Here is an 18,386-nt window from a genome sequence, read left to right on the forward strand (position 1 = left end):
AGTAAGCTCATGAGCTTCCTCCAGAACCTGGAAGTAAATTGTTTCCCTCGGTCTGAAACCACCCTCAAGGGGGCGCCATGCAACCTAAACACATTCTCTACAAACAATTTGGCGGTTTCTTCTGCTGTAACCGCATGTGAGCAGGCTATGAAGTGGGCCATTTTAGTTAACAGGTCTACTACAACCATGATGGCTGTTTTCCCTCTAGACCTTGGCAGATCAGTCATGAAATCTATTGCCACTGCTTCCCACGGTCTCTCAGGTGTGGGCAGTGGTTCTAATAAACCAGCCGGCGCCTGCCTCTCTCCCTTGGCTCTTTGGCATTGTTCACACCCTCTCACATACTCCCGCACATCTTCCCTGACCTTGGGCCACCAAAATTCCCTGGTAACCAGCCACATGGTTTTGTGTTGCCCAAAGTGCCCTGCTGTGGGGCTATCGTGCAGCTGCTTGAGTACTTTCTCCCTCAATTCCCCTTCAGGTATATATAACGCTCCCTTATAATACAATGCCCCATTTCTCTCCTCAAAACCACCGGGTTTGTCTTCCTCCCCTCTGAGATCCCTGAGTTTCCCCTGGGCGTATGCATCCTGCACCGTACCCTCTACCAATTCCCTTTGCCCCACCAAAGTCGCCCCACACACCCAGCGGTCCTCTGGAATGATATGGGTTTCTTCGGGTGCTCCCTCCCCCTCCAAATATTCAGGTTTGCGTGAGAGAGCGTCCGCCCTAACATTCTCTGGGCCTGGCACATAACAAATCTCAAAGTTAAATTTGGAGAACTCTTGGGCCCATCTCAACTGCCTTTGGTTGAGCACTCGCGCCGTTCTCCAGTACTCTAGATTTTTATGGTCCGTGCACACTTGCACTTTATGTTGTGCACCAACTAGCAGATGCCTCCATCTCCGGAACGCCTCATGAATAGCAAGCAGTTCTCGGTCGTACACCGTGTAGTTCCTCTCGGATTTGTTCAGCTTCCGCGAGAAGAAGGCACACGGACGCCACTCCGACTCCTCCTTCCCCGGCTGCAGAAGAAGCACCGCCCCTATGGCTCTGTCAGATGCGTCTGTTTCAACCCTTAGCTTCTTTCGTAAATCCACATGCAGAAGTTGTTCTTCAGAGGCGAAGGCCCTTTTCAGTTCCTCAAACGCTCGCTCCGCCTCCGCCGTCCATACAAACTTCTTCTTACTGCTGAGACAGTCAGTGATGGGCGCCGTCAGATGGGCGAAGTTGCGGATGAACTTACGATAAAAGTTTCCAAACCCTAGGAACCTCTGCACATCCTTCTTGGTTTTGGGTGTTTTCCATTCCAGCACTGCCTGTACCTTGCCGGGATCCATGGCCAATCCCTTGTCTGACAGGCGGTACCCCAGGAATTCCACCTCCTTGGTATGGAACCGACACTTCTCCAGTTTGACCCACAGCCTGTTGGCTTGCAGTCTGCTCAACACTTCTCTGACGTCTCTCACATGTTGCTCCTCATTCTCAGAATACACCAACACATCATCTAGAAAGGCAACGCAATTCTTGTAGAGCAAAGGGCCCAGCACGTGGTTCATAAAAGATTGAAAACACGCGGAGCCTGCTTGTAATCCAAATGGCATAACGAGGTATTCAAACGCCCCCAAAGGGGTAAACATGGTGGTTTTCCATTCATCCCCTTTCCTTATGCGTATCAGGTTGTACGCCCCCCTTAGATCCAGCTTTGTGAAAATCTTTCCCTTCCTCACCATGGTCAAAATATCATCAATTCTGGGCATCGGGAACGCCACCGGTTCAGTCACTGCATTCAGCCGCCTAAAATCACATACAAGTCTCGGCTTGTCCGCATTTTTTTTGTCCACAAAGAACACTGGGCTCCCCCCTGCTGCTTTGGACTCTCTGATGAAGCCTCTCTTCAGGTTCTTGTCAATGAACCCTCGCAACTCCTGCATTTCCCTGTCTGACATGGCATACAACTTGCCCACGGGAAGCTGTGCTCCAGGGAGTAAATTGATCTGACAATCAAAGGGTCTATGAGGTGGTAGTTGGTCAGCTTCCTTCTCACTGAACACGTCGCTGAGATCTGCATACTGTGGTGGTACCTTCACCTTCCCCATTACTTCAGTCCCTGCTAGGGTGGCTTGGGCCCCTACTGAACCCTTCTCCCCTTTGCAGTGTTCTAGGCAATGTGCTGAACCAAAGGACACCACTCTTTGATGCCAGCCAACCAGCGGATCATGTAGAGCTAGCCAGCTCATTCCCAAAATAATGGGAGCGCCTCCCAGGGTGGCCACATTAAACGCTATCAGTTCTGTGTGCCTTGCCACCCTCATTATCATTGGGACAGTCTGCAAGCGGACTCCTCCTCCCAACAACTCCCTGCCATCAATCGTGGTCACCTGCAGGGGGTTGCTTAAAGGGATGGTCTGTATCTGGTGTTCAGCAGCAAACTCCTTGCTCATAAAATTGCAGGAGCTGCCTGAGTCCAATAGCGCCTTTATTTTTAGGGGGTGCCCATTCTGCAGCTCTAGCGACACTTCAATCACTAGAGCAGGTCGAGGAGCTTCTGGCACGGGCACTTTCACTGCTCTTTGGCCTGGCTGCAGTGCCCCAATTGTGGCAACCAGGCGTTGGCTTTTACCTGCTCCGCTCCCCCTTCTTCTCCCCCCTCAACAGCTCCCACCATCCCTTGCCATTCCTTCCTCTGGGGGCAGACTCTGGCAAAGTGGCCTGGCTGTTGGCAGAGATAGCATTTCCGGGGGCCCTTTCCCTCCTTCTTAGCTCCCTCGCTGGTTTTTGAAAATGCGCGCGCGCGCGCTGTTCCGATTTCCATCGGCTCTGCCAGCGGGAAAGCTGGCTCAGGAATGTCTGGAATGCGGAACTCCTTCCAACGTTCCCCTCTCCCTTCCCGCCTCTCCAAGGCTCTTGCCTCCTGCCGCGCTCCTATGGTCAGCGCAGATTTGGTCAGCTGATCCATAGACTCCGCCCTGGGGCTCCGTGCCAGCTCGTCTTTCACCCCCGAAGAAAGACCTTCTTCAAATAGCATTTGAACGGGTGCCGCCGATAAATCCCAACTCAGTCTGTGAATCAGCATGGTAAACTCAGTCCAATATTCACGGACAGATCGACTCCCCTGCTTACAAGCCATTAGCTGTCTGCGCACCACCCCTTCCTCAATATCGCTGGAAAACATGATATCCATTGCACGAAAGAACTTCATTGTGTCCTTTAGTATGTCATTGTGCGTTGCCATTAGGGGTCGAACCCAGTCTCTAGCCCCTTTCTCAAGATGCCCAATTACAAAAGCAACTCGCGATTCCTCATCAGGGAACTCATCGAACTGCACATTAAGGGCATATTGCATCTCTGTCCTAAAAGCATGGTAGTCCTTGGGGTCCCCCCCAAATTTCTGCACCAATCCTGGTACCTTTCTGGGGAATTGAGTGGCTCTCCCCTTCTTGTCTGCATCCTGAGCCCTTCTCTCCTCCAGCCTCGCCGTCTGCAGGGCCAGTTGAACCTCCAACGCTCGGTATCTATCTTCCAAGCTTGGACCAGCTCCAGCCCCTGCTCCTCCGGTTCCGGTTGGTTCGCTCATGATGCCTTCTCTTGCACAGGCAGCGTACAAAGACTGTCGGACTGCTGTGAGGGTTTGATTAGCTGCTTGTGCGTGAAAACGTGCTCCCTCAGAGTTTGTGCGCCCCCACAAACCTCCGTGTGTGACGGAGCTCCTCAGACATGTCTGCTCTAGTCACTAGTAGAGTCCGACAGTGGCTGCCTGCGGAAGCGTTTCCAGCAAAGAAGTTCCTTAACGGAAACGCGTCTCCTGGACTCACGGCGTGACAGTTTCCTGCGAGGTATGGGTCTCCCTATGGGAGACTCCGATACCTCCCCGCTGTTCTCGCTGGAAGCCTCCCTGAGCCCTCCCTCCTGCTCGCATTCCCTCAGAGACCCACTCCTCCCCCTGCTGGTCCCTGCTTCAGCAGTTGAGTCTCTTTCATCCTGCCTGAGTCCCTCCACCACCTGATGCTCTGATGGCAGTTCCCTGACAGCAGGCATTTAAGTGTTCCTACATTTGTAAGTATACATCTAGGAAAACAACTCTATAATGCTTACATATTATATTATGAGTTGCCCAATGACGATGAAAAAATACTGGTCTTAAGTGACCATGGGAAGAGTATTACCGTACTTGGCTCATTTAAAATATTGCTTTTATGTTCCTAAAATATCAAGGTGCTTAATAACGGCATCTCTTTCTTTCCAAGACTGCTGCCATGGCATCAGATGTGATGGAAACTCTTGGGAAGCCTGGGCAATACACACTCTTTGCTCCTACCAATGAAGCTTTTGAGAAACTTCCACGTGGAGTCTTAAACAGGATTATGAACGACAAGGTGGCTGCTAAAGGTATTTCTGTAAAGTTGATATTGTGGGAAAAGAAAAAGAGACAATCCATTTCACAGCTTTGGAGCTGGTATGTCCCACAGAGGAACTTACAGTCTTCAAACAAAAACATCCTGAAGGTCCCAGGCCACAGAGAGGTTAGGCTGGCCTCAACTAGAGCCAGGGCTTTTTCGGCCGTGGCCCCGATCTGGTGGAACGCTCTGTCTCAAGAGACTAGGGCCCTGTGGGACTTGACATCTTTCCGCAGGGCCTGCAAGACAGAGCTGTTCCACCAGGCCTTTGGCCAGGGCACAGCCTGACTCCCTCCTTTGGCAATCTTCACAGAACTTAAGCCTAATGGTTGCCATCAATTTGATTTGAATTAATTTTATAATGAAATGAATTTAGAATGTTGTACTATTTTATTGTTGTTAGCCGCCCTGAGCCCGGCTTCGGCTGGGGAGGGCGGGATATAAATAAAATTATTATTATTATTATTATTATTATTATTATTATTATTATTAGTTAAGAACATGATATGTCTCCCACCATGTTAGACCATTTGCTGTAAATAAGTATGACAAAATTGTCCATGTGCAATTATTTTGAACCCAGCTCTGTTCCAGGAGGCATAACAACTGCCTCTAATAAGTGAGATAAGTTAGGGTTGCCCTATGTTGCAATTTTGCCCAAAATGCTCAACAACGTTTCTGTCTGGATTTTCACTGTTTGAAATATGGCAACCCTAGAGAAGTAATAAATAGCTGTTGAGTCTGCTGTGTTTGTAGGTGAGCTTGGAGTATTGCCCTCCCATTTGCAGCAGCACAGCCCAACACATTCTTCGGATTGTTCCTCTTCAAAACTCAGGGTTCATTCCCACTTTTCCCTGACCAGTATTTTGGTCGTATTGTGTACCGATGAATTCCCCAGCTTTTCTCGCTGTTCCGCAGCTGTGCCTTGCGAAAATCCAATTTTACCTGCTGAAATGAATCTTATCAGATGTGCAAAAAAATCCGAAGGGAGATTTTGCTCAGCCAATCTTCAATTCAGCGGGTGAGATCGGATTTTCGCAAGGCTCAGCTGCGGAAAAAATGAGTAAAGCTCTCAGAACTGTGGTGTGTGTGGGGGGTGGGTGGGTGTTGGTATACAATACAATCAAAGTAATGGTCAACTGAAAGTGTGGATGAACCCATTACCCCTCACTAAGGTGGGAATTTCTGCTACTCATCCTCCTTTCATTACCTTTCTGTAAGTTGTTCCCAAACTATCAGTGTCATCAGTGTCTTGCATCTGCAGCTCATCGCATAAATGTACAGTGGTACCTCGGGTTACATACGCTTCAGATTACATATGCTTCAGGTTACAGACTCCGCTAACCCAGAAATAGTACCTTGGGTTAAGAACTTTACTTCAGGATGAGAACAGAAATTGTGCTCCGGCGGCAACAGGAGGCCCCATTAGCTAAAGTGGTGCTTCAGGTTAAGAACAGTTTCAGGTTAAGAACGGACCTCCGGAACGAATTAAGTACTTAACCCAAGGTACCACTGTATTTCCATTAGCCCATCGCTGCATAATATGTAAGCCTGTAAGGAGTTTGAAGTAAGTTACTAGGTAAATGATGATTGGAAGGGTAGCTTCTCCTTGTTTTCCCGCATCTTTTCTACCCATCATTATGGGTATCAGAAAAACTGTACCTAGAGCACATGTGATCCGCTTCAACTTACTTAGAAAGACAACCTTTCATACATGTTCCTTTTAGGAAAATAATAGCAGCAATGAGACATTAATGTTCACAACAGCTTCAGCTCTTGAATATGCCTTATGTGCTATTATGCTTTGAGCAGATGAAACTGAGAAAGCTGTAACAGCACCTTTCAGTGTAATTGGTGCGACCGCTGAGGATACAAAACTAAGCTCTAGTAAATGAAACTTCCTGCATTTGAAATGTGTTCAGAACTACTCAAACGGTATACTTTTGTATCCCATAAACATTCTATAAAAGAAAAGGGAAGTCCCATTAGAATCTTTACAGCTAATGGTTACTGCAAGTTGCAGCTTGCATCTGTTCTTCTCATTAAGAAAGGGCAGTTGATACATAGACAGTGTAGGAGTAAGAATTTTCCCTGCTTCATATGTCAAAGGAAAAAGAAAGGGAGGATCTCGAGGGAGTCGTGCTCAGCTTTAGCAACAGGATATCTGGAAGTGCTCACTAGAAACCATCTCTCAAATGCTATCTTCCTCCTATAAGCTTACGACAATCTCATCTGACTGAAAATAACATTTCTGCTCCAATTGTTTTAATCATGTCATAACCTTCCCCTTCCCCTGGCTTCTAACTATGTATGTGTAATTTCTTTGTTTATTTGGTGCAGTTGCATGTTGCCCCATAACACAAAGTTTTCTGGGCAACTTATAACAATACAGTGGTACCTTGGTTCTCAAACTTAATCCGTTCCGGAAGTCTGTTCCAAAACCAAAGTGCTCCAAAACCAAGGCATTCTTTCCCATAGAAAGTAATGCAAAAAGAATTAATCCGTTCCAAACTTTTAAAAACAACCCCTAAAACAGCAATTTAACATGAATTTTACTATCTAACGAGACCATTGATCCATAAAATGAAAGCAATAGTCAATGTACTGTACTATAAAATAAATAAGACAATATTGTAGATGATAAAAATTAAAATTATTTTTTGTTTCTTACCTGCTCTGATGATAGTCATTGTTTGGATGGGGGGCTTTTATCCATTTCCACAGTCACACAGTCAATCAATCTGAACTGGGTTCCACACAGTCACAAAAACAAATTAATCGAAAAAGCCTCAAAAACAAAAATGCAAAATTTATAGCAAAAACGAAAAAGCGCCATACTTAATCAGTTTCAGAAGTCCATTTGACTTCCAAAATGTTCAAAAACCGGGGCACAGGTTGGTGTAGGTGCCCCGGAAACAACAGTCAACAGCCGCATCAAATGTTCGGCTTCCGAAAAAAGTTTGAAAACTGGAACACACACTTCCAGGTTTTTGGAGTTTGAGAACCAAAGCATTTGAGAACCAAGGCATTTGAGAACCAAGGTACCACTGTAATAATAATAAAACCTTGAAACTAAAAAATAAGCAACACAGGACCGCTATACCTCAAGGACTCCATATGAACTAACCCATACCTCCATGAGAGGTCCCAAGGTGGCAACACGAGAATGGGGCCTTCTCTGTGGTGGCTCCCCATTTGTGGAATGCTCTCCCCAGGGAGGCTCGCCAGGCGCCTTCATTATACTCCTTTAGGCGCCTGGAGAAAACGTTCGTCTTCAACCAGGCCTTTGGTTGATTGACATCTGATGCCCTTTTAAATGAGTTGTGGGAGGGAGAATTATTGGTTTGCTGCTGTTGTTGTGATTTTTACTACAAATTTTATGTTGTGAAGCGCCCTGAGATCTGCGGATGAAGGATGTTAATTCATATTTCATAAATAATAATACAGCATAGCAGCATTAAAATCAAAACCAAATAAATGCAACAACAAAAAGAGCACAATTGTCCCAAAATTATAAACTCAGAGATCCAGGTTACCTAAGTTGCTTTGAAGGCCTGGGTAAACAGAAAGATTTGCCTGACCAAAAATAGGGTGGCAGGCAAACTTTTCTGAGAAGACGATTCTATACCCAGGGTGCCACTACCAGAAAGGTTGTATCACTCATAATTACCACATTTTTCGCTCTATAAGATGCACCAGACCACAAGATGCACCTAGTTTTTGGAGGAGGAGAACAATAAAAAAGTATTCTGAATCTCAGAAGCCAGAACAGCAAAAGGGATCACTGTGCAGTGAAAGCAGCAACCCCTCTCACTGTTCTGGCTTCTGGGATAGCTGCGCAGCCTGCATTCGCTCCATTTCCCCTTACTTTTTAGGAGGGAAAAGGTGAGTCTTATAGAGCAAAAAATACGGTACCTTCCTGACTTCACCTGGAGCAGGATTTCTTAAGCTTGAAGAAGGTGCATTTGGAAGGAAGTGGTCTTTCAAGAAACCTGGTATTTCAAGTAAGACATCAGTTTAGAGAACTCTCTGAGGAGAAAGCAACCTCTTCCACGAAAATTCTCTAGCAGAGCCATTTCCAAATCAAATTGAGGGGGTTTTGACCATGACCAAAGCACTGTCCCTGATAAAAAGGGAAATTTCTGGTAAGGAAGGGAAACTACAAAGTCAGATGTTTAAGTTAGAGAAGTGCCTTGGCAGTTTACCTAGGTGTCAGGTCTAGTTGTTGGTCTGGCTGTCGATTTTATAACTCACTCCAGTTGGTTTTTTTATCTCAGTGGGACCATGCGCCTGTTAAAGATTGGCAGGAAAAAGCTGGAAATGCCTTTAGCCTTACCGCTTCTCTCGTAACACCTTTGCCGCATGCCAGCTGAGAACCGTCTTACCGGGAGGGAATTCCCAACTGGCCTGCTAGATCAATTACCCCACTTGGCACCGCAGAAAATGCTGCATGAACGGCAGGGAAGAGTGAAGCTTTCTTTTCCATGTTATCACCGTGCACCAGAAACACACTGATATTTTAAAGAAAAAGGAGGGAGTAGCTTCACACTAAAATAGGTAGATGTGGTTGGGCGACAAAATTGATTCTGTGGTTACTGAGTGACTGGCCACTAGCCTATTTTGTCCATCGAAAAGGAATACCGTATTTTTCGCTCCATAAGACGCATCTGACCATAAGATGCACCTAGTTTTTAGAGGGGGAATGCAAGAAAAAAAATATTATTTAAAGGGAGCGCTGAGCAGAGCCTGTATGCATCCCGGGCTCTGCTCAGCGCTCCCTTTCACGAGCCGCGCAGAGCGTGTGTGTGGCGCTTGCAGGCTTTTCCCCAAGGAGGGAGAAGGACAGCCCATCACTGACAGGCTGCCCTTCTCCCTCCTTAGGGAAAAGCCCTCAAGAGCTGCACACATGCTCTGCGTGGCTCTTTAGAGGGAACACGGCTCTTGGGGGCTTTTCCGGGAGGTGGGGGAAGGGACAGAGGGGCTAAGCCAGAAGCTAGAACAGCAAGAGGGAGCGCTGCACAGCGATCCCTCTTGCTGTTCTGGCTTCTGGGATAGCTGCGCGAAGCCTTCTCAGAGCAGCGGGATGAAGGCTCCCCATGCCCTGAAGAGGCTTCGCGGTAGCGATCCCTCTCACTGTTCTGGCTTCTGGGACAGCCGTGCATCCTGCATTCGCTCCATAAGGCGCACACACATTTCCCCTTACTTTTTAGGAGGGAAAAAATGCATCTTATAGAGCGAAAAATACGGTAAGTTGGGGAGCAAAAAGAGAAATGTGACCACTTTTGGGTGTTTGTTTTTTTAGGGCTGCCTCTATTGTGAGCTAGGTGTCAATTAGTGTGCTCATTACATTTTTACAATTGCAGGGGGAATTTGAACTTCCTTCCTCAAGTACCAAAATATCTTAGATCATCGCTGTCTTTTAGAGGTTCATGTCAAATATTGGTCTCCAATTCACATTTTAAATATAGGGACCATATTATTTGATTAAGGGCTCATGAGTTTTGCAGTCATGATAGATGTAATAACCTATTATTATAATCCAGAACTATTATTATGTTATGATAGTGGCAACGGTTAGAATAGTTTCAACAGCCTTGCTGAGAGACAACCAAGTTTAAAATTCCCTACTATAGGTCTCCCTGTCCAAAGAACCTCATTAGACTGGCTCCCTCACAGTGTTCCAGAAACTGGACGAAGACTTGTTATGCCACACAGGGGCTAGTAGGGTTGCTGCGTGTTGCTTTCTCCTGTGGCTTCTGCTTTTGAATTCAGATGCTGAGTTCATCATAGTATGTTTGGGATGTGACAGCTCATTAGCAGGACTGCATTGCTTCTTGGGAAACCTGTGGTGTGAACGTGTGGGGCATGAGTAGGCAAACTAAGGACCGGGGGCTGGATCCGACCCAATTGCCTTCTCAATCCAGCCCGCAGACGGTCTGGGAATCAGCGTGTTTTTACATGAATAGAATATGTCCTTTTATTTAAAATGCATCTCTGGGTTATTTGTGGGGCCTGCCTGATGTTTTTCCATGAGGAGAATGTGTGCTGTTATTTAAAATGCATCTCTGGGTTATTTGTGGGGCATAGGAATTTGTTCATTCCCCCCCCCAAAAAAAAAATAGTCCGGCCCCCACAAGGTCTGAGGGACAGTGGACCGGCACCCTGCTGAAAAAAGTTTGCTGACCCCTGGTGTAGGGTTATTGGCCAAATGCGATTGGGTTTGAGATTCATGCATAACATAGTAGAATCACAGAATCATAGAACTGTAGAGCTGGAAGAGACCCCAAGGGTCATCTAGTCCAACCCCCCCTGCAATGCAGGAATGGCTAAGAGACTGATATGTGAAACCAGCACTATTCTGGCAGCTTAGTATGAACTGTCTGAAATAAGCAGCACTGGCAACTTTTGCCTCTCCCTCTGCCCCCTTCCCACAAACAGCAAGTTGCTGATTCATGTCACATATTGCCACCGGAGAGATAATGTACAGGTTTTTTTTTAATGAAACAGTTTAAATATATGTTCTAAATATCCCTAGCTATATGTGCTATTTAATGGTTTTGCTATTTTTCTGCTCATGATTTTGATTCTAATGTAAGTGTAATAAGTTGCAAGGTACAAAATAAAATTCACAATGAAATGTACATTTGAAGGGCTAAGTGTGGTGTAGTGGTTAAGAGCGGCAGTCTCGTAATCTGGGGAACCGGGTTCGCGTCTCTGCTCCTCCACATGCAGCTGCTGGGTGACCTTGGGCTAGTCACACTTCTCTGAAGTCTCTCAGCCCCACACACCTCACAGAGTGTTTGTTGTGGGGGAGGAAGGGAAAGGAGATTGTTAGCCGCTTTGAGACTCCTTAAAGGGAGTGAAAGGCGGGATATCAAATCCAAACTCTTCTTCTTCTTCTAAGCCCTTGTCCAAAGGCATATGATGCTTGTAAAGGTCTTGTTCAAGTGCAGTCCACACTCACTTTTCTAGCTGGAGCAAGCACATAGCAAATGTTTCAATATGGGTACTACTAAAGGTGTGTGGGGATCTCTCTTTCCCCCTAAATAGTTAAGAACGTTCCAATCTCTAGTGGAAATGAATGTCATTATTTACAAAACGAAAGCAAAACTCATTACATTAACTGTTTATAATGGCATTGTATTTTCTAAAACGTACCAGTTTTAGATGGCTGCAGCATCGCCTCAGGTTTCATTTGAGTCCTTTCTGTTCTTTCCCCTGTTTAGCTCTGATGAAGTTCCACATTCTGAATACTCTCCAGTGTTCTGAAGCCATCATGAGTGGAGGTGTCTACGAGACCTTGGAAGGCAATACTGTCGAAGTTGGCTGTGATGGCGAAAGCTTGACAATCAATGGCGTCAAAATGGTGAAGCGAAAAGACATTGTGACAAGCAATGGTGTCATTCATCTAGTAGACCAAGTGCTTATTCCTGATTCCGGTGAGTCTTCTTCTTTTTCTTTGGCGATCACTCATAGCCGAGTAAGATTGTCTTCCATAAACACGGTTTTAACAGTGAGTCCATAAGTGACTGTGGAGGCCAATTCTGGATCCTCCCACAGTGGGGACATAGGTTTCCGGGCGGGAGTTGGTCACGGTGAGGGTTTGCCAAATGTGCCTCCCTCTTAGCATATTTCTCCCTTTCGTCCTGAGTTTGAGTGTCTTCAAAGCCCATGACACCTTTGGTAGAGGCTGTTCTCCAATTGGAGCGCTCACAGGCCAGTGTTTCCCAGTTGTCTGTGTTTATGCTACATTTTTAAAGATTTGACTTGAGAGTGACACACAGGCGACTTCTATTCCTATGCACTTTCTATAGTACTAATTGACCCCTGGAATAGATAGGCAGGTAGTCTCAACTAATTGTCTCTTTTGAAGAAGTAACCCATTTATGAACTCTATGGATATTCCTTGTGTATCCTTTTAAAAATATTTGTCTGTTTGGCAAGAGTTTTGGAGCGAAACCTAATGCTTGTCCACCCATTTCTTCCTCAATTTCAGCTAAGCAAGTTATAGAGCTTGCTGGTCCTCAACAAACCACCTTCAAAGACCTGGTTTCTCAGGTTGGCTTGGCCGCAGCTTTAAAGCCGGAGGAAGAATATACCTTGCTAGCTCCAGTGAATGGGGCTTTCTCCGGTAGGTAGACCGACAGACTTGGTGGTACTAAAAATAACGCTTAAGAGATATCTTAAATATCTTCTTCAACAACTTTGTGAAGAAGTCCAACACGAGAGAGTTGAAACTACTTACAATCACTGAAACTGAAATCCCCTTGATAGATTTAGGATGCTCAGACTCTACAAATAAGTCTTGATCAATACAAGAAGATAGCTCTGTGAGACCTGTTGCTGGAAGTCCATGGGACCTCCATGGCTAGGAGTGAGTGCCTGGTAGTTCCATGCTATGGTTGCTTCACTGTCATGGGACGTGGGTGGCACTGTGGTCTAAACCACTGAGCCTCTTGGGCTTGCCGATCAGAAGGTCGGTGGTTCAAATCCCCACGACAGGGTGAGCTCCTGTTGCTCTGTCCCAGCTCCTGCCAACCTAGCAGTTCGAAAGCATGCCAGTGCAAGTAGATAAATAGGTACTGCTGTGGCAGGAAGGTAAATGGCTCTGTGTGCTCTGGTTTCCATCACTGTGTTCTGTTGCACCAGAAGTGGTTTACTCATGCTGGCTACATGACCTGGAAAGCTGTCTGTGGACAAACGCCGGCTCCCTCAGCCTGAAAGCGAGATGAGTGCTGCAACCCCATAGTCACCTTTGACTGGGCTTAACCGTCCAGGGGTCCTTTACCTTTACCTTTCATGGCTTCAGAGGGAGAGGCATTCCTGAGGAGCCAGTCTTATCAACTGCTGGTGGAAGCACAAATGCTGGAGGAGGAGAGTTGTTGCTCTGTTCTCTGATGCACACACATATATATGCACCAAGACTGGCCTGGCTGAGTTGTCATTATTACAGCCTGTGAGGACAGTAACAGTTAACTCAAATTCCTGGTATGGATGTGTCTGGACTTCCTTTAAAAAGAGTAAGAGCAATAGAGAAAATTTCCCCTCCCCCAAATTCCCACTTATGTCTATGACTAAACCACATCCACATCCAAGCTCGTCTTGACCAAGAGAAAAGACTGCCACTGCATCCCAACCTACTACTGCCATCACTATGACAGAGCCATAGTTAAAGGGTCTCCCTCCACACACAGTCTTTCTCCGCACCTATGCATTTATTTGACCACTCAAATAGTTCTTCACGCATCTGAATTCAGTGGAGGACAGTGCATCATGCAAGCTACTGCATGCTTTAAAAAGAGGCAATTGTTGGGTTTTGGGTAAATAACAGATGTGAAAGAATGAGGCCAAAGCTGAATGGAGGTGACTATCATTTTCCATTATATCTGAGAGTATATGTAAAACTACATGAACGAAACCTAATTTAGGCATGATGTTCTATCCAAACTGTTAGATGACGTCTTAACTACGGACCAGAGGATCCTCAGATTGATTCTGCAGAATCACATTTTGAAAGTGAAAATTGGCCTGAATGACCTCTACAATGGACAGTTCTTGGAGACACTGGGAGGAAAGAAGCTCAGAGTATTTGTGTATCGTACAGTAAGTGAATTTTAAAACTCGGGAAACATTTATGACAGCAAAAGATTGCAATGTGTTGGAACTGCTGTAAAAGTGATAGGGTTCTCAAACGTAATCTTGAAAATCTACACTATTATGTTACTTCACTGTGCCTTATTAAAAACATTTTTAAAATTTCGAGACTTCCGGTCGGTGCCAGCGCTTAATGGCGGTCCTGCCTCCGAGCTCCGGAGAAGGACTGCTTCGCAAGTTCGGGTCTTACCCGCTACGGCGAGCGGGGGACCCCTAAAATCCCAGGCGCTGAAGCCTGAGAACAAGGAGACTCGGTGGGCACCATTTGCGCCCCCCGGTACCGTGAAAGAGCCTTTTTAAAGGCTACGGATCGACATCGGGAGTGAGCGCGGTGCTGAGAGTCGCTACCCAGCCTGCGAAGTGAAGCCGCGTCGCCATTAGCGGAGAGCGCCGATTCCTTCCTGAAAAGAAATTTGGACTGAATTCCCGTGAGTAGGAACTGAAAAACAATTGGGAAACTTTAGAAATTGAGCTGAAAGCGGGGGGTTAAATCAAGGAAGTCTGCCTCCCCCCGACTGCATGAAATTTAAAGCAGCGGAACTTTAAACTTGCATCCGATGAAACTTGCTTTCTAAGTAACTGAACCGGGCACGGGGATTTTGGATCTCCCCTCTAGCTAGCAGGGCAGAGGGGAGACGAATGAGACTGTAAATCTGCAAGATCTATTTCAAGCAAAATCCTCTGCTGTCTCGTTCTAAAAGCACGGAACGGTCTGCCTTCTCAGAGCAATAGCTCATTGAACCGACTTTGCCCACAAAGTAATACTATGATACTGTGATACAAAGTTTATACAGTGATTGGCCACAGTGTAATACAAGGGGAAACAACATAGACTGTGAAACTGTGAAACTGTGAAACTGTGGCAATTTGCAGCTACAAGTTTATAGCAATATTGACTCTGACTGTAAAATCCTTCTTTTTTACACCTTTGGACATTCTCCTTTGTTCTTGTATTTGAACTTTTTACTTTATGGCCATTTTGATTTGCTCCCCCTAGAGGGTAATGAATGTTTGACACGGCCCAGGACAGTGGAATTTCCCAGCAGAACAGCTCCCGTGGGAAGTGACCTTGACATGAGTGGTACACAGGAAGAGATTGTCACAAGAGCTAAAATAAGACAACAACAACAACAGCTGCAACAGCAGTCGTCAAAGAAAAGAGGCTCAATTTCAGCTGCAGCTCCAGGACCAGCAGGAATAACAGAACAGGAAAAAGCAGCAGCTGCCTCTATGGAAGCGGTGACAGATGCCTTGCTTAAGATAAATCAAACTCTGGAGTCTTTGACAAAACAAACTTCAGAAAATACGCAAAAATTAACAGAGATATCAGCAAGATTAAATCAGAATACAGAATCTATCAACAAACTGGTAGAGGAAAACGCAACCACACGCCAAATTGCCGAGGATGCGAAAGCTGCTGCTGGAGAGACGCAGGAGAGACTAGAACCGATTGCCAAAAAGGTCTATGAGCATGATGCAACTTTGGCCTTATGGGACTTACAGAGAAAAGAGAGAAACTTAAAACTAAGGTTGGTTCCAGAGAATGAGAGAGACAATCTCGCGGAATATCTGACACGGGAGTTTGTGGGCTGTTGGGATTTGGAGGAAGACGAATTTAAAATCACAACAGCTTTTAGACTGGGCAAAAAACAGGACAGAAAGGCCCCGAGAGACTGCTTGATCACACTCAGATCCAAGGAAGAAAGAGACAAAATCCTAGGATTACACTTTCAAAAGGCCCTTCAAATTGGTAACTCAACTGTACAGATCTTTAAAGACATCCCAAAATACATCCTGGACTTAAGAAACTTCTACAAGGATTTGGCCCTCTTGCTAAAGAAAAACAACATCCGTTTTAGGTGGGAATTCCCACAAGGACTGTCATTTGACTATAAATTAAAAAAGGTGAAAATAAAGACAATCCAAGATAAAGATAAATTTCTGGCAAGACACCAGGAGGACCTCCAGAAGGGGACTGTGGACGTACTGGCAGAACAGAGGAGAGCACTAGACATTCTCAACCTTTCGATTGGACAGAAACCATTACCATCAGAAGAAGAGCAACAACTTGGAGCTGTTGGAGGAGCTATAAGAAAACAATAAGATGGCTCTACAATTCCTTAGCTGGAATTGTAATGGACTGAATGGGCCTTTGAAGAGAAGACAAGTATTTCACATTTTGAACAGAGAACAATTGGATTTGATATGCCTACAAGAAACACACATAACCAGAGCCCATAGGAGACTACTTACAAACAAAAGGCTAGGACAAGAATTTGTTTCATCAGATAAAGTTAAGAAAAGAGGAGTTGTAATATATGTGAAAGAAAAATGGGCCCCAAAAATGATTTTTAAAGATGAACAAGGGAGATATTTGGCAGTGGAGATACAAGTACAAGGAGAAAAACTGTTAGTTGTTGGAATTTATGCACCAAACGAAGGCAAATCTGACTTCTTTAAGAGACTTCATGAAACCCTTACGGACTATCTGGACTATAATATGATAATGATGGGAGACATGAATGGCGTGGTCTCTACGAATATGGATAAGTCACAAAGACTAACAATCACTAAGGAAGGGAGACTGCCTAAGACTTTCTTTGAAATGACTGAAAACATGGACTTGATAGATATATGGAGAGTAAGGAACCCTCTGGAGAGAGAGGGAACCTTTTTCTCCCAAGCAATGCTGACCTGGACCAGAATCGATCAAATCTGGATTACTAGTGGTATGGCTCCAAAGATTAAGAAGGTAGAAATCTGCCCAAAAACTTGCTCCGACCATAACGCCGTGAAGATGGAAATGAAACTAACATCAACTGGTCAATTTAGATGGAGAATGAATGACACCCTCTTTCGAGACAAGGAAATTCTTACGAAGGCCCAAAAAACTTTAAAAGACTATTTTGAAATAAATTTGAGGGCTGACGTTGAGAAAAGAGTGATCTGGGACGCAAGTAAAGCCGTGATGCGAGGCTTCTTGATTCAACAAAACTCAATAAAGAAGAAAAAACAGAATGAGAAAAAAGAAAAGATTTTGGAAAAGATAAAGGAAGGAGAGAAAAAACTAAGAGCAAAGCCAAAGTCCCAGGAGATTTTAAGAGAGATTAAGCTATATCAGTCACAATATATGGAATTGATGAACCTAGAGATTGAATGGAAGATAAAACAGATGAAGCAAAAGACATTCGAATCGGCAAACAAATGTGGTAAACTTCTGGCATGGCAATTGAAGAAAAGGCAGAAATTAAATACAGTCACAAGTCTAGAAGTGGATGGAAAGAACATATCTAAACCTAATGAGATTAGAAACTGTTTCTTAGGCTATTTTAAAAAGCTTTATACCCAAGGCCCGCAAAATGAAGAAGATATAGACAAATTCCTTGGAAAATTTGGATTACAAAAAATCTCTCATCAAAACAAGATTGATTTGAACCAGAGAATATCAGAGCAAGAGATAGAGGCTGCCATTCAGAATATGCAACTAGGCAAATCTCCAGGACCAGATGGGCTGACTTCAAGATACTACAAATCACTGAAGGAATGGTTGATTCAACCACTGAAAGAAGTCTGTAATGAGATCCTTGAGGGAAAAAGGGCACCTGAATCGTGGAAAGAAGCATATATTTCACTCATACCAAAGACAGAGACTGAAAAGACTCAATTGAAGAACTACCGCCCAATATCTTTACTCAATGTGGATTACAAAATTTTTGCAGACATTTTGGCAAAAAGACTTAAAAGAGTGTTGATGGAGAAGATTCATAGGGACCAGGCAGGCTTTCTCCCTAAAAGACACCTGGCAGACAATGTTAGAAATGTGATAGACATTTTGGAAAAGCTAGAGGTGAATATAAACACCAAAGCAGTATTGATCTTTGTGGACGCGGAGAAAGCCTTTGATAATATTTCCTGGAGCTTTATGTTAAAGAATCTTCAGGGGATGGGGGTAGGTAAAGGTTTTGAGAATGGTATGGCTGCAATATATTCTGAACAAAAAGCTAAATTGATTGTAAATAATGTAGTGACGGAGGAACTTAAGATAGAGAAAGGAACACGACAAGGGTGTCCAATCTCCCCATTACTTTTTATTTCAGTCCTGGAGGTGTTGCTGAATATGATAAGGGAAGACCAGCAGGTCAAGGGTGTCCAGGTCGGAGCTAAACATTACAAGTTAAGAGCGTTTGCAGATGACCTAGTATTGACTTTGCAAGAGCCAAACGCTAGTACGAAAAAGGTGTTAGAAATAATACAACAGTTTGGCCAGGTAGCTGGATTCAAGCTGAATAAACAAAAAACCAAAGTCTTAGGCAAAAATCTAACAGATGCAGAAAA

The 18,386-nt window shown here is 44.9% G+C and overlaps 1 protein-coding gene across 18 annotated transcripts in view; it reads left to right on the plus strand.

The window, feature by feature from the left end:
• The window catches only part of POSTN (periostin), a 69,257-nt gene that overhangs the window by 14,588 nt on the left and 36,283 nt on the right, over nt 1-18,386 (plus strand). For all 18 annotated transcript variants that reach the window (XM_081176290.1, XM_081176302.1, XM_081176301.1 and 15 more), the window contains exons 7-10: nt 4,248-4,389; nt 11,624-11,836; nt 12,394-12,528; nt 13,852-14,000. In XM_081176290.1, the coding sequence (XP_081032416.1) occupies nt 4,248-4,389; nt 11,624-11,836; nt 12,394-12,528; nt 13,852-14,000 (639 nt within the window). The remainder of the gene's footprint in view (nt 1-4,247; nt 4,390-11,623; nt 11,837-12,393; nt 12,529-13,851; nt 14,001-18,386) is intronic.

The sequence above is a fragment of the Podarcis bocagei genome, assembly GCF_964188305.1.
Source record: "Podarcis bocagei genome assembly, chromosome: 17".
Lineage (NCBI taxonomy): Eukaryota > Metazoa > Chordata > Lepidosauria > Squamata > Lacertidae > Podarcis > Podarcis bocagei.